At 46.9% G+C, this 23,864-nt stretch overlaps 1 protein-coding gene and 1 pseudogene across 2 annotated transcripts; one reads left to right on the top strand and one right to left on the bottom strand.

Moving 5' to 3' along the window:
- Positions 1-10,940: 10,940 nt before the first annotated feature.
- On the top strand, positions 10,941-11,291 carry LOC101967565 (histone H2A-Bbd type 1). The gene has a single exon (XM_013358001.3). It carries the CDS (start codon positions 10,941-10,943, stop codon positions 11,289-11,291), a length of 351 nt encoding a protein of 116 aa, XP_013213455.2.
- A 10,165-nt stretch (positions 11,292-21,456) lies between these two features.
- LOC101965046 (splicing factor 1 pseudogene) lies at positions 21,457-23,438 on the bottom strand (annotated as a pseudogene). Its single transcript, XR_013431892.1, has 2 exons — positions 23,417-23,438; positions 21,457-23,262 (listed from the first exon to the last, which is right to left on the bottom strand). The product of XR_013431892.1 is annotated as a splicing factor 1 pseudogene (transcript).
- Positions 23,439-23,864: the final 426 nt, after the last annotated feature.

Here is a 23,864-nt window from a genome sequence, read left to right as displayed (position 1 = left end):
GAGAGCCTGCAGGGCCAAAGGCCAGTCCAGTCCCCTGGCCCTGGTGAGCATCCTGGTAAAGAGATCAGGAAAAAGGCACCACAAGGATAGTGACAATAGGAGGTCCCAAGGAGGGCACAGCAGGAAGTACTGGAGAATGCCTGTTGATGGGTTGGGGGCCAGGACCAGCAAGGATACTGGCTAGGGACCTAGAGGAGGGTCCCATCCTGAAAGAGCAGGGAAGGGCTAGGCTGGGCAGGCAGGCAGCACTAGGGTTCTAAGATGCAGGGAAGCCAAGGGGAGCAGGGAAGCGGCCCAAGCAAGGGGCCTGCAGTCCAAGCCCAGGGACACACGGAGCAAGAAGGACCATCATAGGCTCAAGTGAGGAGACAGGCCAGGGAATGGAGAGACAAGGGCCAGGGCTGGGGCCAGGGTATCAGGACAGTGGACATGGCAGAGGAGGGAAGGCAGGGAATACAGCAGTGGGGAGGCAGGCTCCAGGCCTAGGGCCATTGCCAGGTCTCAGGTTTTCAAGAGTAGGACCAAGGGCCCAGGGAGAGCAAGAGGCCCCGGCTAGGGACAGGGCTCTCTTTCCCATGAGGTACCCTGCCCAGACAAGAATCAAGGGCCACGGATCTGGCCAAGGGGTCCTGGCAAGGGATGGGGGCCATGAGGAGGATGAAGAGAGGGCACAGCAGGGGGTCATGGTGGGTGCCTAGAGGGGCAAGAGCCAGGACCAGGATCCCAGGCAAGGGACCGATCCCACCAACAGAGCATTAGAAACCCAAGAAGTAGGAGGCCAGCACTCCAGGGGAAAGCATGAGTGGAAGGAGAGGAAGGGTTGGCGCTAGGATATGGAGACAGAGGGCAGCACAAAGGGCACCCAGTGGAGTGCACTAAGGGGCCCAAGCAAGGGACCCCAGGTAATACCCAATGCAAAGTGATACCTCGCAATGCCACGCAACACGAGGAATGCGGTCCGGGGCTCAGGCAAGCAGCCAGGTCCAGAAACTGGAGCGCAAAACATCAGGGTTAGAGAGGGCTGGGTTGGGGTAGGGGCATCATGCAAGGCTAGATGATAGGGGAGGGAAGGCAGATGATTGCTGAGGGTAAGGTCAGCAAAAGGCCCAAGTCCACTGTCAGGTGTCAAAGTTTGGAAGGCAAAGGGAGCCCAGGCGAGGGGCAGGGCTGGGTTAACCATAGGGAGCCTTCAGGGCCCAGAGTTCAGCCAATTCCACTCCTCTTCCCCAGGTAATTAGAACCTCACAGAGAGACCAGGACCAAAGGAGGGCCAAAGGAGGGCACTGTGAGGGGATACCTTGCGTCCGGAATTGGGGGCAGGGTCAGGGGGAGCCAGGACCCCTTTGAGGATCCCAGGCTAGGGAGAAATAGGGGGAGGTGAGGGTCTGGGCAGTGCCAGGATACCACAGTACAAGGGGAACAGAGGGGAGGCACAGGAGGGGGCTGGCAAAATGGGCCTGAAATCACGGGACAGGGACAGGGTCCTTGAGAAGGGTGGCCAGGGGTTCAAGCAAGGGACGAGGTTAAGGAATAGAGAGCCAACTGGCAGGACCTAGGCCGGTGTCTCATGAAAACAGACAGGGCTGGGGAGGGGAGGGAGAATAGAAATGGGAGTAGGTGGCACAGGGAGAGGAGGGCTCAAAGACCAGGTCCACTGCTGGGTGTCAGGGTTGGGGAACAGGGCCCGGGCTGAGGGAGGCCAAAGGGCCCAGGCAAGGGGCAGGGCTACATTTTCCCAAAGGGAACCCACAGGGCCAAAAGCCTAGGTCAAGTCCCCAGCCCTGGTGTGCATCCTAATAAAGGGATCAGGAAAAAGCACGGCAGGGACAGGGACAACAGTAGGTCCAAAGGAGGTCACAGCAGAATAGGCCAGAGGATGTGTGTTGTTGGGGTGGAGGCCAGGACCTCAGCAAGGAGACCAGGCTAGGGACCTTAATGTGGTCCCATGCCAGGGCAGAGCAGGGAAGGACAGAACCAGGCAGGAAGGGAGCACTAGGATTCTGAAAGGAAGGGAAGCAGGGAATCGGCCCAAGCGAGGGGCACAAAGTCAAAGCCCAGGGACGCAGGGAGCAAGAAGAGACACTGGAGGCTCCAGGGAAGAGCCAGGCCACGGAATGGAGAGCCAAGGGCCAAGGCTGGGACAGGGGTCTTAGGACAGTAGACAGGGCCGGGGAGGGAAGGCAGGGGATCTGAGAGGTGACAGGCAGGCTCAAAGCCCAGGGCCACTGCCAGATGTCCAAGTTCTGTGTCAGGACCAAGGGCCAAAGGGGAGCAAGGGGCCCAGGAGAGGGGCAGGGCTGTGTTTCCATAGGGAGATTTCAGGATGTAGAGGCCAGTCAATTCCAGTAGTCTGCCCTGGATGAATAGATCATCAGAGAGGGACCAGAAGCAAAGGAGAACCAAAGGAGGGGACTGTGAGGAAATACCTTTCTTCTGGACGTGGGGGGTGTTGGTGGGGAGCAAGGACACAATCAAGGAGTCCAGTCTAGGGAGAAGGTGTGGGAGGGGAGGGTCCAGGCAAGGCAAGGATACCACAGCACAAGGAAAACAAAGGGGAGGCATATCAGCACCCCAGTAAGGGGCCTGAAATCAAGGGACATGAGCAGGGTCCTTGAGAAGGGTAGCCAGGGGCTCAAGCAAGGAGCCAGGCCTAGGAATGGAGAGCCAAGTGCAAGGACCAGGGGCACATGACAACGGACAGGACTGGTGAGGGGAGGGAGGCAAGGGAGGGAGCTGGTGGCGCAAAGGAGGGAGACTCAAGGCCCAGGCCCACTGCAGGGTGTCAGTGTCAGGGAGCAGGGCCCCGGGCTGAAGGAGGCCAAATGGCCTATTCAAGGGGAAGGGCTACGTTTTACAAAATGGAGCCCTCAGGGCCAGGAAGCCAGGTTCAGTCTCCTGGCCTGGATGAGTATCCTGGGAAAGAGATCAGGAAAAGGGGCCTGGCAGCGACAGGGACGACAGAAGGGTTAAAAGAGGGCACAGCCTTAAGGGCCAAAAGACTGGTGTTGGTGGAATGTGGGCCAGAATACAAGCAAGGAGCCCAGGTTAGGGACCTAGAGGAGGGCCCAGGTCAGGGGAGAGCAGGGAAGGGCAGGGCTGGTAAGGTGGGGCTGCACTAGGGGACTGCAGTACAGGGAATCCAAGGTGAGCAGGGAAGCAGCCCTAGAGAGGGACCCACACACCAAGCCCAGGGATACACTGAGCAATAAGGGCCACCAGAGGCTCAAGTGAGGAGCCAGGCCAGGAAATGGAGAGCCAAGGGCTGGGGCAGAGGTCTCAGGTAAGTGGACAAGGGTGGGGAGGGAAGGCAGGGGGATCCAGCAGGGGGGAGGCAGGCTCCAAGCCCAGGGCCACTGCCAGGTTTCAGGGTTCCGGGGGCAAGACAAAGGGTTCAGGGAGAGCAAAGGCCCCGGGCCAGGGGCAGGGCTCTGTTTCCTATAAGGCGCACTGGCACAGATGAGAATCCAGGGCCAGGGACTGAGCAAAGGTGGCTGGCAGGGGAAGGGGGCCAGGAGGAAGGCGAGGGGAGGGCTCAACATGAGATCACAGTGGGTGTGGAGAGGGGTGAGAGCCAGGAACCAAGCAAGGAGTCGAGGCAAGGGACTGACCTGACACAAGATGATGAGAGACCCAAGAATCAGGGGACCGCACAAGGGGAAAGCAGGGAAGGGGAGGAAGGGGCGACGCGAGGATGAGGAGACAGCCGGCTGGCGGGCAGCGCAAAGGGCACCGAGGGGAGTGAAGTAGGGGGCACAAGACCTCACACAAAGAGACGCCACATGAAGCCACGCAACACTATGCCACATGATGAACCAATGCATTCAGGGGCCCAGGCGAGGAGCCAGGCCTAAAGACTGAAGCACAAAGGGTCAGGGTTTTGGAGGTCTGGGTTGGGGTAGGAGCAGCATGCAAGGGGAGAAGACAGGGGAGGGAAGGGAGGGGATAGAGCAGAGCAAGGTCCACACAAGGGCCTCGTCCACTGCCAGGTGTCAGGGTTTGGGCAGCCAAAGGGGCCCAGGTGAGGTGCTGGTCTCTGTTTCCCATAAGAACCTTCAGGGCACAGAGGCCAGCCAATTCCACTCCTCTGCCCCAGGGAAGTAGATCCTCAGGGAGGCACCTGGGCCAGAGCAGGGCTGGAGAGGTTAGGGAGAGGAGAGAGGGGAGCTGGTGGCGCACAGGGAGGAAGGCTCAAGGCCCAGGTCCACGGATAGGTGTCAGGGTTGGGGAGCAGGACCCAGGCTGAAGGAAGCCAAAGGGCCCAGGCAAGGGGAAGGGCTACTTTTTCCCTTAGGGAGCCAGGAGGGCCAATAGGCCAGGTCCACTCCCCTGGCCTGGGTGTGAATCCTGGGAAAGGGATCAGGAAAGGAGGCTTGGCAGGGACAGGAACAAAAGGAGGGCCAAAGAAGGGCACAGTTGGAAGGGCCGGAGGACAGGTGCTGGTGGGGTAGGGCCTGGACCCCAGCAAGGAGCCCAGGTTAGGACCTAGAGGAGGGCCCACGCCAGGGGAGAACAGGGAAGGGCAGGGCTGGGCAGGTGAGTGGCACTAGTGGACTGCAGTGCAGGAACACCAAGAGGTGCAGAAAAGCAGCCCAAGCAAGGGTCCACAGTCAACGCCCAGGCACACTCTGGGCAACAAGGACCACCAGAGGCTCAAGCAAGGAGCCAGGAGAGGAAATGGAGAGCCAAGGGCTGGGGCTGGGGCAGAGGGCTCAAGACAGTGGACAAGACTTTGGTGCGAAGGCAGGGGATCCAACAGGGGCAGGCAGATACAGGTCCAAGGCCACTGCCAGGTATCAGGGTTCCGGGTGCAGAACCAAGCACCCAGAAAGAGCAAGGGGCCCAGGCGAGGGGCAGGGCTCTGTTTCCCATTAGGCGCTCTGGCCCAGATTAGAATCCAGGGACAGGGACCTGGCAAAGGAGGCCTGGCAAGGGAAGGGGGACAGGAGGAGGGTGACGGGAAGGCACGCGGGGGGGTCGTGGTGGGTGCTCAGAGGGGCGAGACCCAGGACTGAAGCCAGGAGCCCAGGAAAGGGACCCACCCAACTGATCAGGGATGACAGATCCAAAGAGAAGGAGACCCACAAGCGCCAGGGGAATTCGCGAGAGGAAGGCGAGGAAGGGGTTACACCAGAACCAGAAGACAGAGAAAAGTGCAACCAGCAACTAGGGAAGCCGGCTGGTGGGCACAAGCAAGAGGCCCCCCAGATCAGACACAACACAAAGAGACTCCATGCTATGGTAAAGGACATTAGGAATGCTGTCAGGGGCTCAGGCAAGCAGCCAGGCCCTGGGACTGGAGCACAAAGGACCAGGGTTAGGGAAGCCTGGGTTGGGGTAGGGGCAGCATGCAAGGCGAGAGGGCAACTGGGGGGAAGAGAGGGGATCTCTCAGGGCTGGGTTGGAGCAAGTCACATGTTAACTGCCAGGCATCAAGGTTCAGGCGCCCAAGGGGACATAGGCAAGTGGCAGGGCTTTTTCCCACTGGGAGCATTCAGGGTGCAGAGGCCAGTGGATTCAGCTCCTCTGCCCCAGGTGAGTAGATCCTCAGAGAGGGACCTGGACCAAAGGAGGGGCAAAAGCAGGCACTTTGAGGGGATACAGAGTTTGGGGTGGGGTCGGTGGGCAGCCAGGACCCATTTGAGGAGCCCAGGCTAGAAAGAAGCAGGAGGAGCAGAGGGTCTGGTCAGTGCCAGGATACCACAGCCTGAGGGGAACAGAGGGGAGTCACAGGAGGGTGCGGGTAAAAGGGGCCTGAAACCAAGGGACAGGGACAGGGCAAGAAGGGCAGCCAGGGGCTCAAGCAAGGAGCTGGGCCCAGTAATGGAGAGCCAAATGCTAGCACCTGGGCCTGGGTGAATGAAAAGGGACGTGGTTGTCTGGGGCGACTCTTATATTGCGGCAGCCACAGTAGAACAGACTGGCCCCTCCAGGTAAGAGTCCCCTCCCACCTTGGTGTCCTTGCTAGCTTGTATTCTGCCTCATCCCCTGTAGAGAGGACTCGCCCCTCCAGGCATGAGATCCCTCCCATCTGGGTGCCTTGTTGGGGGTGGGCTCGTGTACACCTGCAGCCAGGATAGCAGGGACTCGCCCCTCCAGGTGGGATACCCCTTTCACCTAGGTGTCAGGGGGAGATTGTATCCAGGCGCAGCCAGAGGGAACTCTCCCCTCCAGGCAAGAGACCCCTCCCACTTGGGTTTGTGGGGGGAGGGCGCTCCTATATAGCTGCAACCAGGGTAACAGGGACTCACGCCTGGGGGGGGGGAGACCCCTTTCACCTGGGTTCTGAGAGAATTCATATACCTCCACATGCAGACTTGCCTCTCCAGAGGGCGACTCCTCCCTCCTGGGTGTTAGAGGGGTTCTTAGACCCCCCGCAGCCAGGGTAGTGGGGACTCGCCCCTCCAGGCAGGAGACTCCTCCCACCTGGATTTTGTGGGGAGCTTGTATACCACCACCTTAGCCAGGGGAGAGGAGACTCGCCTCTCCAGGCAGGAGACCCCTCCCACCTGGCTGTTGGGGGGTGGAGCTCATATACCACCACAGCCAGGGTAAAGGTTACTTGCCCCTCCAGGGGGGAGACCACTCCCACCAGGGTGTCAGGGAGAGCTTGTATACCATAGCAGCCAGGGTAGAGGGGACATGCCTCTCCATGCGGGAGACCCCTCCCACCTGGGTGTACCAACCTCACAAAGACCTGGCAGAAAGTGCAAGTATAACCAGTCTACAGAAGGACCTAGCAGGAGCTATATCATTGAGGGTTCATTCATCTTGGGGGGAAAAACTAGGCAGGAAGTGCTTAAGTGAAGAGACCAGACAGCAGAGATGAGGACATTGCAAGAAAGGCACATAGGGAGAAAGCACCCAGTTTGGGGTAACATTTAGCAGGTAAGGCATGGGTGGAGGAAGCATTCATCCTAGGGGAAAACTCAGCAAGTTCATGAGTAAAAGGTGCCACAAGCCTAGCAGAGGACACAGAAGGAGATACAAGATTTTACAGAATTTATGTTCTAGGGGAGTAATTGAAGGAGATACATAAATGCATGAGGGTGCACCCATCCTAAGGTAGAAGAAACTGGCTGGAGATGTATGGGTAGAAAGAGCATCCAGCTGAAAGGAAGGCATGGCAGGATGTGCATATTGAGGCTATATTGAAGGTGTTGAATAGTACAGGGTGGAGCCAGCTTAAGGATTAGCCCACCAGGAAATGCATGGTGGAAGGGAGAATCAAACACTAAGCTGGAGATGCATGAGAAGAGGGGGGCATTCAGGTTAGAGGGGGACTTGATAGAAAGTGCATGAGTGAGTGATCATGACAATCTAAGCGAACACTTGGCAAGTGGCTCATAGAGTTCAGTCAGCCCAGGAGAGAAAAATAGCAAGAGGTACATGGGTGGAGCTATCATCCATTCAAAGAATACTTATCAGGAAGTGTATAGGTAATAGAGCATCCTCCTAGAGAATCAACTAACAAAATGTGCCTGGGAAGAAGTTGCATCTAGACTGAGGGAGAAATAAGAAGGAAGGAAATGCAGAAAGCAGCCATGGTAAGGGAGAACCCACCAGGAAGTGCAGGAGTTGAAAGTGGCTAGCCTAGGAAGATTCTAAAGAGATGCAAAGGGAAAAATACAGCCAACCTAGGGAGGAATAGCCTAGAGAATATATGAAGGCAGCATCCTCTCTAGGGAAGGACCAAGCAGGATGTACAAGGAATATAAAGTGCAATTACTTGGCAAGCAGTATGCTGGTGGGTGGTAGAGTCAACCTAGGGTGATACTTTGTGATATATTGGTAAGGGTTGCAGCTAATCCAGAGTAGGGATCAGCAGGAGGTGCATGGGGAACTGAACATCCACTTTGGGGTTATGTTGCTGGAAATGCATGACCCACAGGATATAGCCAGAATATAGTCTCTAACCAAAGAGCATGGAAGGAGGTGCATGAGTGTAACATCAGTTATTTTAGGAAATAATCTGTTGGCAAGTGCAAGGGCAGAGAGCATGTCCTACTTAAGGCTAGATTAAACAAGGAAGACCATGGACAAAGGGAGAAGCAGCTTTGAGGGTTCACCAGTAGGCTCATGGGTGAACATGAATGACTGTAGTAAGGCTATCTACCTAGTAATCAAAGTGACCACACAATGTTTAATAAACACAACATTTAAATAAATACAAATCCTTAACATTGACAGAAATGTAGATTTGCTATTTATTTTAAGGAGACTAATCAATGACAAGATAAATTGACAAGCAAAATATAGAATGTCATTCTAGTGAAATATGAAATCTCTGCTATTTGAACAGATTAATGTTTCAGATGAAGAGCAAACTTTTACAATTTCTTATTAAAAGCAGGGCCATGCACCAAGGAATCTTTGTTATTTTCACAGGGTGAAAACCAAATTCTAGGTTTGCATCCCATCATTGATTTTAAAGGAACCACAAGCTCTTTTCTATAAGCTTCTAGGTGAGCCCATCAAAACTGAGACAGATTTGGCAAAGTTTTAACACAGATTTGTGTTCCTTTTCAGATTCTCTTGTCTTAAACCTTCTGCAAGATAAAAAACCTTTTTATGGTGGAAGCACAAGATGGTCAGAATTTGGTTTCAGTTTTGCAAGATAAAGAATTCTAGAGATCTGCTGTATAACATTTGCCTACAACAATACAGGTAGTACTGTATACTTAAAATTCAAGAAATCAGGCTGGGTGTGGTGGTACATGCCTGTAATCCCAGCAGCTGGAGAGGCAGAGTCAGGAGGATCTTGAGTTCAAAGCCAGCCTCAGCAATTTAGTGAGGCTCTAAGCAACTCAGTGAGACCCTGAATCTAAATAAAATACAAAATAGGGGTAAGCATTTGACTCAATTGTCGAGTGCCCCTGAGTTCAAAACTCAGTACCCACCCCCCAAAAATTAAGAGGCCAGATCTCATGTTAAATGTTCTTACCCCAATAAAATAAAAATATTTTCATAATGCTAAATAATAACTAGAATACTACTTTATGTGATTAATAAGCCTGGGCTAGTTTAGGAAAAAGCATACCCAACTAGAAAAAAAGAATGTGTTTGTTTTACTAATACTGATATATCATAGAAAATATAGTTATTTTTATTAAGCATTAAAGATTAAACTTATTTTGTTAAATATTTAAATAAATTATATGAATTTTAATTCTTAAAACTAATCAGTCTCTGAGAGAATACATATATTTTAATTTAGTACATATAAAGAATCAAAGATTACATTTCTTTATTTTCAGGGATTTGTAGAAGCATTCAATTTATGTAAGCAATTAGTTATCTGGACATATCAATCAGAACACAGCTCCTTTAATTTTAGAGAATTTATCATGTCATAAATTAGTACCATGTAGAGTTTAGAAAATTTTACTTACACAATTAGAAGTGAAGGCAATTCTGAATTACAGACACGTAGATACTTCAGCACAGACACACAGAGCTTTTCACTTCAATTTTACAAATTTCAGCCATGGGTCAGGAGTAAACACAGAAACAATAAAACTGCCTGGTACAGATATCAAAGAATTTTTTCTTTGTATTGAGCTGCAAAAATAAACAAACAAAACAACTGACAAACCAGATTCTGTATTTTCTCTCACCCAATAGAGAGAAGGTCTCTCTACAAACAATTAATTTTATTAGAGAGAGATCCAAATAATCAGATCATAAAACAAATTCTCACTATACGACCAAGCAATTGCACTTTTTGATACAGACACAAGAGAATTGAAGACATATGTTCATACAAAAACTTATAGATAAATGCTCATAGCAGTATCATTTATAACAGCAAAAAGGGAGAAACAGCCCAAAGATCCATCAACTGATGAATAGTTAAACAGAATGTGATATATACATATAAATTTTATAAAAATGTAAAATTTCTGGGCATGATGGCATGCACTTGTAATCCTAGCAGCTCAGGAGGCTGAGGCAGGAGAATCACGAGTTCAAAGCCAGCCTCAGGAAAAGTGAGACACTAAGCAACTCAGTGAGACCCTGTCTCTAAATAATATACAAAATAGGGCTGGGGATGTGACTCAGTGGCTGAGTGCCTCTGAGTTCAATTCCCAGTACCCCCCCCCTGCAAAAAAGTAAAATCATGGTATATATATATGTGTTAAAATATTTATCACATAATAATTTGGCAGATATTAAATAAAATGACAGATATTATAACTACTTTAAAGGAGAATCAAAGAACAGAAGCAGATATTGATTAGAGCTTTGATATGAATATGCAAAAGCAGGCGAAATTGGTTTGATTACTATGTGAGAGGAGGACACTTGCACATTTACTGGAGGTTGTACATGTCTATCAGTAACCTACAACTTACAAAGGGATGTAAAAGATCTCAAATACAATGAAAGAGCCGGGCGAAGTGGCACACACCTGTAATCTTGGTAGTTCTTGAGGCTGAGGCAGAATGACTGAAAGTTGGAGAGTAGTCTCAGCAACTTAACAAGGTCCTAAGCAACTCAGTGAGACCCTGTGTCTAAATAAAATACAAAATAGGGCTGGGGGTGTGGCTCAGTGGCCGGGTGCCTCTGAGTTCAATGCCCGGTACCAAAAAAAAAAAAAAAAGAAGAAAGACTAAAGTCACATAACCTGGAGCTGTATTCTACAGACAAGGAAAAGTTTTTCACTGAAACAGTTTTTTTGTAGAGTGTTCAAGTCAACAAGTCAAGTCGAGCTTCAAAACACATCGGGTTGACCAGATTCCTGACAGGCACTTACAGAGTGAGGCCTAATCAGAGCCTGGTGAACACCAGTGACATCATAAAGTCTGAGTTGTCACAAAGACAGCTTTGACCAAGGAGAAGCACAGGGAAACAAGTGGGTGGGACTAAGCACTGGTAATTTGATGCGCCGGGCTAGTGGAAAAATCAAGCCCAGCCTGTGGTAGCAGAATCCATCAAGCATCATGCCCGGGAAAAAATACCGTCGGAGCTACAAGTCTAAGAAGCAGACCATCTCCAGATCCATCAGAGCACAGCTTCAGTTCCCTGTTAGCCGTGTGGACCGCTTCCTGAGGCAGGGTCACTATGGCCAGCGACTGAGCTCTTCCGCTCCTGTTTTCCTGGCTGGTGTCCTTGAGTACCTGACCGCTAAAATCCTGGATCTGGCAGGTCAAGAGGCCCACAGCAACCGCAAGATGCGCATCACCCCGGAGCACGTGGGGAAGGTGCTGGAGAAGAATCGGCATCTCTATCGCCTCTTCGAGGATAACGCCAACCCTCCAGATGTCGAGAAACCAAAAAAGAGTAAGAAGTAATGACGACTGGGTCTCCAGCCCTGGTGGGACTTCCACAAAAGTCTCACCCAGCCCCCAGATCCCATAGAGGAGGGATCCTGTGCTGTTGTCATCAACCACATTATTAAAGCGTTTAAGTCAAAGCTTGTGGATGTGACTCCTCTTAGTTTCTGTCATGTTGAGTTGGAGGGGTTTGTGAGGCACCCAGGAGGGGCTATTCCAAAGAGGGTTGGAGGGGTGACAGCAGGGGTCAGTGTGGGGTGTTCGAATCAGTGATTTCAGGGGAGCGGTTTCTAATAGAGACAGTGTGGTCCCTGGTTGGGGGGGGGGAGCTGGCTGGGGTAGGAGGCAGAGAAGCTGACCTTGTGGGCCCTGAACAAGGAGGACCCTGGGAGGCCAGGGGGTTGGCTGGGGCCTTCCCAGGCATGTGGCGTTCCCAGCAGGAAGCTGGTAACTGGGGAGGAGCTGAAAACCATGACTGAGGTGGGGAAGGCTTTCTTCACAGTAGAGAAAGTCTGAAGTCAGAAGGTGGCAGTGGTGGGAGTGGGGGGAGAATGTGGCACACCATTGGCATGAATTTAATGGGATGGGGTGTTCACACAAAGATGGAGGAGGGATGGAGAAACCACAAGGAAATGTCTGAAACAGGAATGATGGGGATGCTAATTCATTTATTCTTCATTCATATTCTTACACTCTGCCTCATTTTAAAAGATGGCTTATGCAGTGGCAGGCCACGCTCTGGTTTCCTCTGTGCTCCCTGTGCCTGGTGCTGACTCACCCTCTCTGCGTCTGTGGAAAAAGAAGCACTTGGCTTGGCCTTTGGCTAATGCCCAGGAGCAGCCTGAAGATGCAGACAGTGTCAGGGATGTGCTTAGGGCTCCTTGGACGCTGTGCATGTAGAAACCCAAGAAGCCTTTCTTGTCGCATAATGCCCACAGGTCCTCACACTTACAGAAACCTCATGGTCAGGACATCCACCCCACAAAGCTGTGATTCCAAGTATAGCCATGAAGCACTCCTTGGCCAAGTTCATCTCTTCCTGCGCTGCTCATGCAAGTAGCAAGCAGGCCTCTCCCCAGCGACTGCTGGTGGAGGGTCCCCTTCAGCTGATCACATGGTAGGGACACCATTGCCCCTCTCTTCCCTGCAGTGAAACATCTCAATGTCCAGGGCCTGGATTTCTCCTAGTCCCATATCCTTCTGTGGAGAGTTCCATGCAATGCCAGGGAGGAAGTCATTATACTTAGATCTTGACATGATGGTTAAATAGCTGTCCAGTGTTTAAAAATGATTTATTTGGCTTATGACTATGACTTTTTTGGAGGGGGAAGGGTGTACTGGGGATTGAACTCAGGGGTTTTCGACCACTGAGCCACATCCCCAGCCCTATTTTGTGTTTTATTTAGATACAGGGTCTCACTGAGTTGCTTAGGGCCTCACTAAGTTGCTGAGGCTGGCTTTGAACTCACAATTCTCCTGTCTCAGCCTCCCAAATTGCTGGGATTACAGGCATGCACCACCATGCCTAGTGATGACTATGACTTTTTAAAGAACTAAACAAAATTAAAGTATCCCCTGGATTCTTCACAGGACAGCATTGCAGAGGCAAGTGAGCAAGGAAAGGCTGCCAATTAGGTCTGTGGTTACATCAGTACCAGACTCTGACACAGGTCAACATGACAGAGAATACTACCTGGAAGAATATGAGCCCCAGAGCCAAGCCTGGTGAGAACTTGTAGGTAGACAATGTCTTGGCATTAGTTTGAACTCAAGGCCTAAGTACTAGGCTGAATTTCCACTGGAAACAACCTTTAGGAACTTAGGTGTTGTGAAGGCCCATATCCCCTTGTCCCAGAATGTGACAGATCTGAAAGGAAGTAGCCAAAGAAAGAAATGGTCTGACTCTTTAAAATGAGAACTCTGTTACTCCCAAAATAAGATTCTAGAGAGAGAGATCATTGTGTTAAACTCAGAAACATTATTACCTAATGCACAAATTAATAAGTGGCAGCTTATATACCTAATCCAAACAGCAGATAAATTTGCTAGGCCTAAACAGATGTTTTAAAAGAAAATTAGTTAGCTGCTCACATTTAAAAATCAAGAACTTTATACTTGAATATCTGAATTTCTTTCTTCCATTGATAAATCAAAATATCTGGGCATGCACATGGTTACCTCCAGCCCAAGATGACAAAGTGCTGTCCTATTAGGATAAACGTCTCTGGTTTGCCACAGTCCACATCCCTGTCTTTTGAGTTTCAGGTGTGATGTACTTCACTCATTTACAGTCAACATCAGGCTATTTCTATAGTACTTGAGTTTGATGTTATCACCATGAATTAATTCCAAAACCACAATTTTCAAATAATCAGTCCTCTCATTTAGTGAAATAGTAGAGTACTTCTCAAACTATCTTTAGGCTAGGGCCAGTATTTACTGAATTTGTTTTATTTTTTGTTCTTTCAGGGCTACAGTTTAAATCTAAGAAGAAGCTGTGAATAGGACCTGCATTTGGTATTATTTTAAGAGTTTCACCTTCAGAATCCTTCACAAAAACAAAGATTAATTTCTTTGCACAATATGGATTTTATAATAACATTGGTGGAAAAGATCTCTAAATTTCTGTTAAAGCAAAATCGACTAAAGGAAACCAGGTAGCACTAGGAAGAAAGGTCAGACATTGCAGTTATTAGATATTTAAATTCTGAAACATAGAATGAAAGGAATTCACCAAGTCAACTGTGGAGGCTCTTCTTGACACAAAGGGTTGAAAACAGTGAAAAGAGAGGGAGGATAATAGAATTCTGATCTCATGATGTTGATTACTCGGGGGCCCATCAGCTATAAAATTAGGGGTTTAGAAAAAGTATTTTAAAGGTAATGGTGATATACATTCACCAGACTATGATATTTTACTAAGAAAAAATTTTCTTCTGAAAATTGGCAAATGGAGTAAGGGAACAGGAATTTTAAAGGGTCTCCATACTTACAGCTGAGGTCAACAAGGCCCAGAGATGGCATTTAGCTCATTCAAGGTTACATGGCAAGTGCACAACACAGCAGAGATAAAAGCCCTGCCCTTCTACATATTGTTGAGGCTCTGTCCTGAAAAAAGTGCCTTGAGGTAGAAATTTCCCTGGGAAAATGAAGGTCAAGTCTTCAATACCATCGTATTAGTGTCTCTTGGATTTTTAGGAAAACGTTCTCAATAACTGATTCTTAATGACTTTTACTTCCATTTTATTTGGTGAAAGTCAGACAAGTTAGAATTCAAAAGCCTGATTTCATAAAATTGTCTGCTTCTCAACTGAGGTATTTTTGAAATCTGACACTTCCCACTGGCATGGTCTTAAAGGTGATTGTGTCATTAGAAGCTTCTATAGCAGAAACCTATATCCAAGCCTGCTCTTTGAAGTACTGGTATTGGCGGTCCTGTCTTTTTCTATGGAGCTGTGAGACTGTCCTTTTTTGTTGAAGATAAGAACTGTGGCCTTTAGCTGGGTACAGTACCTTCTGGAAGGCATCAACGCAAACTCAAAAACTATCTGGAGATGTCAGAGGTTTTGTTTTGACAACTTGTCAGTAGCAGCAACAAATAAATCTAATTATTTTAGCACACTGTGTCCACAAAGTGAAAGAACAAATCTCTGTGACTTTCCAGGAATCCCAAGAGAAATTTCAAAGAGAGTTTTGCATGCCAAAGATATTGTGAAGTTTTTTTTATTTTTAGTCCATTTTTCACTAAGGGTTCAATTTGGGAATGCAAAAATCAAAGGCTGCCTGGAGATTTGTGTTTTTCGGACAGGAAGAAGTCGATAGGAGGTGCATGGGTGGAGAGAACACGAAGTAAGTGTGTGAATTAGATGGGAAGTCTATGGATAGATATTGGAGCTGGCCTAAAGGAAGTCTTGGTAATTAGAGCAGGGTTTGAAATTAAAGGCAGTCTAAAGGGAACACTGCAGGAAGCACATGGTTGGAAATATCATGTAGCCTAGGGAAAGATATTGCAAGGAGTGCCTGGTGGAAATACCATATAGCCTCAGGGAAAATTCAGCAGGAGATGCACTGGTAGAAGGAGGAGTCAGCTTATGGGGACACTTAATGAGAAATGTATGGTTCAAATGAGCATCTGGCCTAGGGAAGAACATTGGAAGAAATGCATGGGTATAGAAAGCATCCAGCTTAACTGAAAACTTAGCAGGCAGTATAGGGGTAGAAGGAACAACTGACTTATGTTATAGTTTGGATATAAGCTCTTATGTTAATACAGGAGTGGTTGAAAGTGAAATGATTGGATTGTGAGAGCTGTAACCTAATCAGTCCATCCTAGTTTGAATCGACTGGGTGGTACCTGTGGACAGGTGGGGCATGGCTGGAGGAGGTTGGTCACTGGGGGAGTGTGGTGGAAGGGTTCATCCTTCCTATGGTCCTCTCCCCATCACTCTGCTTCCTAGCCACCATGAGGCGAGCAGTTTCCTTCTGCCATGTCCTTCCTGATGATATGCTCCCTCACGTGGGGCCTACAGTAATTGTTATAGTTAAAGCTTCATCCCAGGATTTTATAAATTGACTTCCAGACCACTCACCTATAATCAAATCAAGCCTTTAATGAAGCACACTGGTGGCAGCTGACTAGAACATAAAGCTGTTCCCCTGATCAGCCTCAAACAATTGCAAGGCCTGAAAACCTCAAAAGGGATGTTTGAGGGTCTAGCCAATGCAAGCAAGCCAGGTTACAGAAGCAGGAGAGTGCAGTCAAGCGGAGGGAAGCCTAACCAATCACAGTTAGCCCAATCACCCCAGTTACAGAAACAGAGCCCCGTTACCCTAGTTACAGAAACAATGTCCCATTAGGTAGTTCTGTGTTCTTAAAGGTTTCTATAGCAAAAGGAAAAGAACATCTTGCCCCAGTCATGATCCTTGTACTTGGCATGGTTGTTTTACAGAATGGTATGGTTGTTTTACAGAATTGTCCCACTTATAAAACCAAAATGGAGTCACATTTGCTTTTACTATTACATTCCCCATTGGTTTTAGTAGGTTTGATGTCAATCTTGCACATCATTAGGCCTCAGTTTCTTTTTCATCCTTCTCTGTCTAAGGGTCCATACAGGGCTCGCAAGACCATAAGTCAGACCTCACCTACATTAGTGTGTGTATGATTTAAGAGGGTTTTTAAGAGGCAGGGTCCTACAGTAATCCCAATCAGAAGAAGGACTAGGGGCCCAACTATGGCTGAAATGATGGTAATCAACCAAGGGGACCATGAGAATAGGTTTTGGAACCAATTGCCTGAAATTTCTTGTGCTTTCTCTCTTTCCTTTAACTTGTTTCTCACTAGCGTGAAACTGTCCTTTATTATCCCAGTTGCATAGAAACAGCAAGTTTCTCCTGGAGCCATACAAAGTCCTCCTTGTTTTAGAAAGAGATGATCTAGACCTCATCTGTTTTGTAAGACTATTTCTGTCAGAGACTCTAGTGAAACCTCTAGTTTGGAGATTGACCTTTCTAGTTCTCCTAAATCTCTATCTATTTGATGGCTGAGGGACTTGAATTTTTTTTTTTTTTTTTAGAGCCTGCGATAAGAGCTGCAGTTCCTAAAGCACTAGATCTAGCTATTCCCAAAACCAGTCAGAGGGGAGCTAAAATGGGGATAGCCCGTCTATGTTGATAAATCAGTGGGCCTTGGCCTTTTAATAAATCCAGGTGTTCTTTTCCTTTTACTCCATCAAAATAGTAGGTTACATAGTTCAGAGTTATTGACAGTTTGGAGATTCAGGCAAGGAGTTCGAAGTGAGACCCAGGAAGCACAATTTTTGGTAAACAGGGAGTTATCTCACTTACAAGTTGGGTTGTGGAAGCAAGTGTCTCTTTCTGGGAGATCACCCAGTGTGATCTTGGGAGTAGTTCCCCAGGTACATCTTCCTGAGCTAGACATATTGGCAAATATCTATACTGACCATAATTTTTTTCTCTAATGTTAGGGTCCTTCTACTGCTGTAAGGGAAAAGGGCGATGACTGTTCTTACTGCTTCGAGCTGAGAAGGGGTGATGTGAAGTGGGCAAGCAGTTTGGAGTCTATTTTTAGAAACTGAGTGGGTCAAGGAGTCCATGGTAAAAATCTGGTTCAGGAAGAATAGGATGTAAATTCACCTGGGGGTGGGCACTCCTATGAGAGAAACAAAAAGACATGAGTACTGAAACAAGATTAATACAAAATAGCAGTTGTAGCATCTGAAAACCTGTCCATGAATATCATGAAAATGATATAAATTAATAATTGTTTACCAGGAGGCAGAAGACCTGAGAAATTGTCCCCATAACAAGGCCTAACAAAGCCTAATAAGGCCCTTTTTTAGAAAACATAAATCTTTAACAGTGTCAGAATTATCAGGAATGTAGACACAACTGTTGAGAGCCACAGCCAAAGGGGCCCCAGCAAACTTTCAGCTGCCAGCAAACTTCCAGCTGCCGGCTGATGATTGGCTCACAGCAGCCCCAGCAACATCTAGCTGATTGGCTCCTCTGCGGTGATGTTCATTGGGCTGTTTCCCTGCCCTTCAGACTGCCAGCTGATGATTGGCTCACAGCGGCCCCAGCAACATCTAGCTGATTGGCTCCTCCACGGAGCTGCTCATTGGGGGACTTCTTTGGCTCTGCCCACGCAACCCAGCCAATCGGCCTCAAGAGCAGGAGGATTGTGGGAGATTGAGAGGCTGGTGTGGGGGGGAGAGGCTTGTGGAAGCAGGTGGTAGCAGTTGGGCTCTGAGGGTTTTTTCCTGAGGAGCTGTTTTGTTTGGCATTTGTAGTTCTAAAAATAAAGTTAGTTTCTTTTGACAAGTGGCTCCTGAATTGTGCCCGGGCAGACTGCGGCACACAACATTTAGTTAAATTAAATTGTTAACGTCATCTGACTTTTATAAAAATACCTTTTTGGCATGACCTCTGTGTTCAGTAAAGATCCCTTTGCTATTTAGGGTTAGATAATTATATTAATAAACATTGATTGCATCTACCTGTTAGGAGATTAGGAAGATCTGTAGGCCTTAAACTGACTAAAAACTTCTGGCTCTGGCAATTTTTATTATCAGGCATTTTTGCCTAAGAATTTCTCTTTTGTTGCCTCCAGTCTTACTTATTTTTTGGAGGGTGCTAACACAAGTGTACATCTTAAGTTACATTAAAATAACTATTATTTCTTTTTAAATACCCAGGAATGTCTGTGCTTTGGTCTTAACTGTTTTTGCTAGGTGTTGAAGACCAAGCTGGTCAAACTGACCTTGTTTTTATCTATTGGTAAGAGTCAGCTGAGTTTCCTTGGAGGACACTCTTGGGGAACTTGTGAGCAGCATTTCAGCTCTTTTAGTGTCATCTGCATTAGGATGGGTCAAGTTCTTGCTGACCATGTGGCTTCCCTAGGAAGAATCAGGCATATCTCCCTTTTTAATGACCCTCCTCTTTTGCAGTCTGATTGGCTTTCTGTTCTCTAATGGTCTCATTAATCTCCCTTATCAGGAGGTTATGTGGCCCAGAGTTGTAAAGCTCTTCCCCCTGTCCTGAGTTCAGGCTGACTCAGAGGGCAAGAGCCAAATATTGGTTTTCTTGGCCCCTTTATTTAACCTTAATTTTTAAGTTTGGCCTTAAAGATCTAGCAAGTCAGTTTTACCAGTTTTAAAATAAGAATACTGGGCTTTCACTTTAATGTTTATAACTTTACAGTTAATATTTTTTTGTTTTTAATCTATACATAACACAATACCTTTATCTTATCTATTTACTTATGTTGAGGATTGAACCCAGTGCCTCAAACATGCAAGGCAAGCATTCTACTGCTGAGCCATAACCTTAGCCCCTTTACAGTTAATTTAATCCCTTTTAATTATTATCTGTCTACAGATGATGGCTTAATATCTCAAATTAATTTAGGTTGTATGTTCATGAAGTATTACCTCTGTAAAATATTAACAGGCATCAGTTATTGTTAATTGTGGAGCAGGCTGAACAAATGTTAGCTTCGCTTGTTTGCCTGAAGTCTGAACACTCAACTCCACTCTATGCTGAACACTCAACCCCACTCAAGGTTGAACACTTGACCCCTACCTATCTGGTTCAACAAAACCCACATCTGACCCCTGCCAGGTCTGCCTGAAGGCAGAAGATGATACCCTTAGCAACTACTGTGTGATACAATCACTGTACTCCCAACAAGGCAGCTTACAGACCCAGAGAGCCCATTAGATTTTGGCTATAAAAACTCTCCTGCCAGTTATCCCTCTCTTGCTTTCTCTTGTCTGTCTGTCTGTCTCTCTCTCCCTCTCTCTCTCTCTCTCTCTCTCTCTCTCTCTCTCTCTCTCTCTCCCTCTCTCTCTCTCTCTCTTGTTTTTTACTGTTAATCAGACACTGCCACAATAAAGATCTCTTGGTTGCTCCAAGTGTCATGGTCACTTTTCTTTCAGTTATAATGAAAATACAAATGAAATTAACAACAGTAAAAACATATTTAGCTTGTATATAATTTTGAAACTTGGCTGAGTTATATTTTATATTTTCTATTTGAGATCATAGTAATCTTTTCAATAAAATTAATCTTTGAATATAACTTTAAATCAACTGAAATCTGGCCTACTTTGAAGTCATTTTGACATGCTGTAAGGTGGGAGGCAGAGCCCTATCTCAGGTAAGGCAGGGCTCTTTACAAATCTTAGGTAAACTGTTTTAGTTCTGAAGCTGATCTTTGTCTCTCTTTTTAGATATCATTTTATAAAGTTTACATATATTGTTTCCTGACTCTGTATGAATGTTAGCTAGCACAATATGACATACATCTGGAACATTAATTAAGGAAAGGCTGAGTGCTCTTTTCTTTTATGTGGAAAAGTGGCAAAAATATTTTATAATATTAACCTTTAAGCAGATCAGGCTTTCATTATCTTTTAAAATATCTTTAAATTTCTATATCTTAGTGTAAAAGGTAACATAAGATTTGGTTACAAAACATCAAATAAATAAATCCCCAATAAAATCTATTATCCTTATAAGTTTAAATTATCATTACAGACAATTTTAGTTTGGAGAATACCAGCTTGATAAAATGTTCCTTTAAACCTTTTACCTTAAAGACTTGTATACCTGAAAGATATGAACACATTTGATATGTAAGGAAGAGTAATGTACCACACTTTTATTGATGATTTTATGTTAACCATGGTTAGCTTTTAAAAAAAAATCTTTTAAAGAAAAATAACAGTTGCTGGTTAACCACAGATGTACAAACCTTAATTTTTCCAAGATTACTTGTTCTAGGGGATAAAACTTAACAGACACAATGTAATTAATATTTTTAGAAGTTTTTGTCATTTTAACATATAAATATATCAATACATTAATATTTGTCCTTAGGGAACAACCTTGAATAGTTTCAATTATTTGTGTTTCATATGTAACCAACTTAGTTACATATAAACATTTTAATATTTATCTTTTATTTGTAGACCTTTATATTAATGAGGCCCTTTTTTATTTATTTAGATGTATTATAATTATACTTTACCACATAAAGACTTTTTACCTGGAAACGTTTTTCATCAAATATATTTTTATTATTTATTTATTTTAAACCACACTGCTCTTTTATTCAATGGAACACCCCCCTTTAGTGCAGTGTTGAATCAAACACCGAAAAAAAAGCCCAGAGAAATTTCTGTAGATAAACCAGTGAAGAGAACGCGCGTTACACATTATTGTCAACATAATCACTCCATAAAGAGGGAAGGGGCGGAGAGAGAAGCAGAACAAAGAACCAGGGGCTCAAACCCCTAGATACTGCAAAACATTCAGAAATTCGGGACTAAAATAAAAGAGGAAGGCTTCCAGGAAGGAGAGGAACAAATGGATTCTGTGGCAGCTTAGGTGGTCGGGGAGCGTGGAAAAGACTCTGGGCTGGCAGGCCAGTCCAAAGTGGCTTCAGCTGTGTCCCTACTGCTTGGCAGGAGTGCAGGATGGTTATGAAAAGCCACCTTTGGCAACTTTACAAGTCTCTTTGACAAGATAGCAGAGATAAACCGCTACTCAAAAATTTAAGACAAACGTTTTTAGGGGTGGCTATGGACCCTTGAAACACTTAGAACCAAAGGACCCCCCTCAGCCTAACATTAATAGTCAAAGCCTGTGCCTAAAACCATTTGCTCCCCTCTCCTTGGCAGGGGGAGAAGGAGGAATGGAGAGAAGGGAAGGATTCTAATTGCAGCAGAAGACCGGGGAGAGCATCTCCTTGGTCGGAGTCTGAAGAAAGGAAGAGATAAGGAAATAACAAAGGAAAAAGAAAAAAATTAATAAAAATTTTACGATATGGAGCCAGCGTGTTCCGATTCCGTCCACAAAAATAACTCAGGCTGCTTTGCTGAACCATCCTGTCCACCAGGGGCGCTGCTGAGGCTGTCTGCCTGGAAGGGTCACCAATGGGCGCGGAAAATCCTCACTCTAATGGATCCGGCCATCGCCGCTGCGGGGAGGGATCTTTGCTGCCATGGCAAGGGGGTACTGGAAGCCATACTGCTGCTGGGCGGAGGGGGTGGCGGAGGCTGCTGCGGAGGCTGCTGCTGCCATGGGGGAAGAGGACCAGAGGGAGGGGGCGGGGGGTGCCCACTGGGAGGCGGCGGCGGTGGCGGCATCATGCCCATAGGCGGAGGCGGCATCATACCTTTTCCTTGATGCAGGCGATAGACCCCAGAGCCCACAGGCGTACTTCCCAGGTACTGATCCATTGGAGGAGGGCCACGGTGCCCAGGTGGGTGGGGGCCCTGGTTCATCTGTGGTGGTGGTGGCTGCATCCAAGGGGGTGGGGGTCCATTTGGGTTGTGCTGCATGGGATGTCCACCATGCCCCCCTGTCAGGCTGGGTGTGGGAAGCTGTGGGGGCCACCTCCAGGCCCGCCAGGACCACCTCCATGCATGCCATGATAAGGCCGACTCTCTGAAGGGCCAGAATTCATCCAGGGTGGGCGGCTCTGGGTGGTGGACATGAGAGACGGTGGAGGTGGGTTGTTGGCAGGAGCAGCAGGCCGAGGTGCACTAGCCAAGGGTGTGGTCGCAGGCCAAGAGGTGGAGCCCACAGATGCTGGGACAGGGGCTTCCCCAAGTTCAGCCATCAAGGACAAATATTCTTTATCCATCCGTGCTTTATCCTGAGCTGACTGGGGGTCACCAGGCCTTTGAAACTTGCAATCTGAAGCAATGTGGCCAGCTCCTCCACACTTGGTACACACTGTAGTATTGGTAATGCTGCGGGTCTCTGAGCTCTGCCAGGGTCTTAAGATTCTGTTATCATCTTCCCGAAGGGTACCATTCAAGCGAGCCAATTCTCGAAGCTGCATCTTCCGTAGATCATTCTGGTCCTCTGGGGTCTCAATACCTTGCTTCAGGATGTTTCTGATCTGCTCTACTGCCTTTTTAACATTCTCCATTGTATTGGCAGTGACTAGGGCATGAAGTGGTTCATCTTCCCCTGGCAACATCTGGCCATCTTTGCGCCCAACCATCCCTTCTTTCACAGACCCTTTCCCCCGGATCATGATCTTGGCGTTGCACTCCTTCTCAATATTCTTCACGGTGTTCCCTCTGGGCCCAATTAGTAGCCCAACAAAGTTGATTTCTGGATACTCATCTTGAGGGATCATTACTTTATCACTCACACGTGTTGCTGGAGGTTTATAATCTGCAGGTGGCTTGAAATCAGGGTTGAGGGCAACCATCTCTGTGATGAGGTTGTGCCGCTCCTCTTCCAGCTTTTTGCGGGTACGGAACTCTCTGGTGTTAAGTTGCTTCCCCTCACTATTGCAGATGGGCTCAGGGGAAGGGACCTATGTAAGCTCTCTCTTGTTCCCGAGTAAGTCCAGGGGGAATAACAGTAGGCATTCCTGGAATCACTGTCTTCTGTTCCATTGTATCTTGATTCCATCTGCTCCGTTTCCGCTTCTTACTTGGGAAGTCTGAAGCCTTCCAACCTCTTCCACATCAGTGGAAACACAGTTTATTGTAAAAAATAGAGATTCCTGCTACTTGTTTCCCTTTCAGATTCCTCTAAGACCAGAATGAGAGCTGCTCTTCGTCGACAGTGAACCCCTCTCCGGCCTGCACCCTTACACCCTGCACCTGCGTGGACCCCAGGTCCTTTGGTTTGGGCGGCCCTAAATATATTTTTATATTTAGAAACTTTTAATAATTTTTAATCCATTGATCCTTCTATCTATTTGCACCTTGAAATAACCCTTATACATTTCTGAATTTAGATAAATTAACCCATTTTAATAAGATGAAATATTTTGTTATTTACAGTACTTTAATTGAAATGCAGTTGAAACCTCTTGACTCCTTGTATGTAGAATTATACCTGTTGGGACTTTTAATTTATAGTAACCTTGTTTTTATGATAACACAAAATAATTTCAAATTTCTTTTTATTTTACCAATTTATGAAAACATCAACATTAAGTATTTTACCTTATGGAATTTAAGGAGTTAAGAGTACTTGATATTATATTTAACAGTTAGCCTCTTAACTTTGTAAAATAATTAGATGTCTCTAACAAAC

This window comes from Ictidomys tridecemlineatus, chromosome X (genome assembly GCF_052094955.1).
Source record: "Ictidomys tridecemlineatus isolate mIctTri1 chromosome X, mIctTri1.hap1, whole genome shotgun sequence".
Classification (NCBI taxonomy): domain Eukaryota; kingdom Metazoa; phylum Chordata; class Mammalia; order Rodentia; family Sciuridae; genus Ictidomys; species Ictidomys tridecemlineatus.
This window is presented reverse-complemented; position numbering and strand designations above follow the sequence as displayed.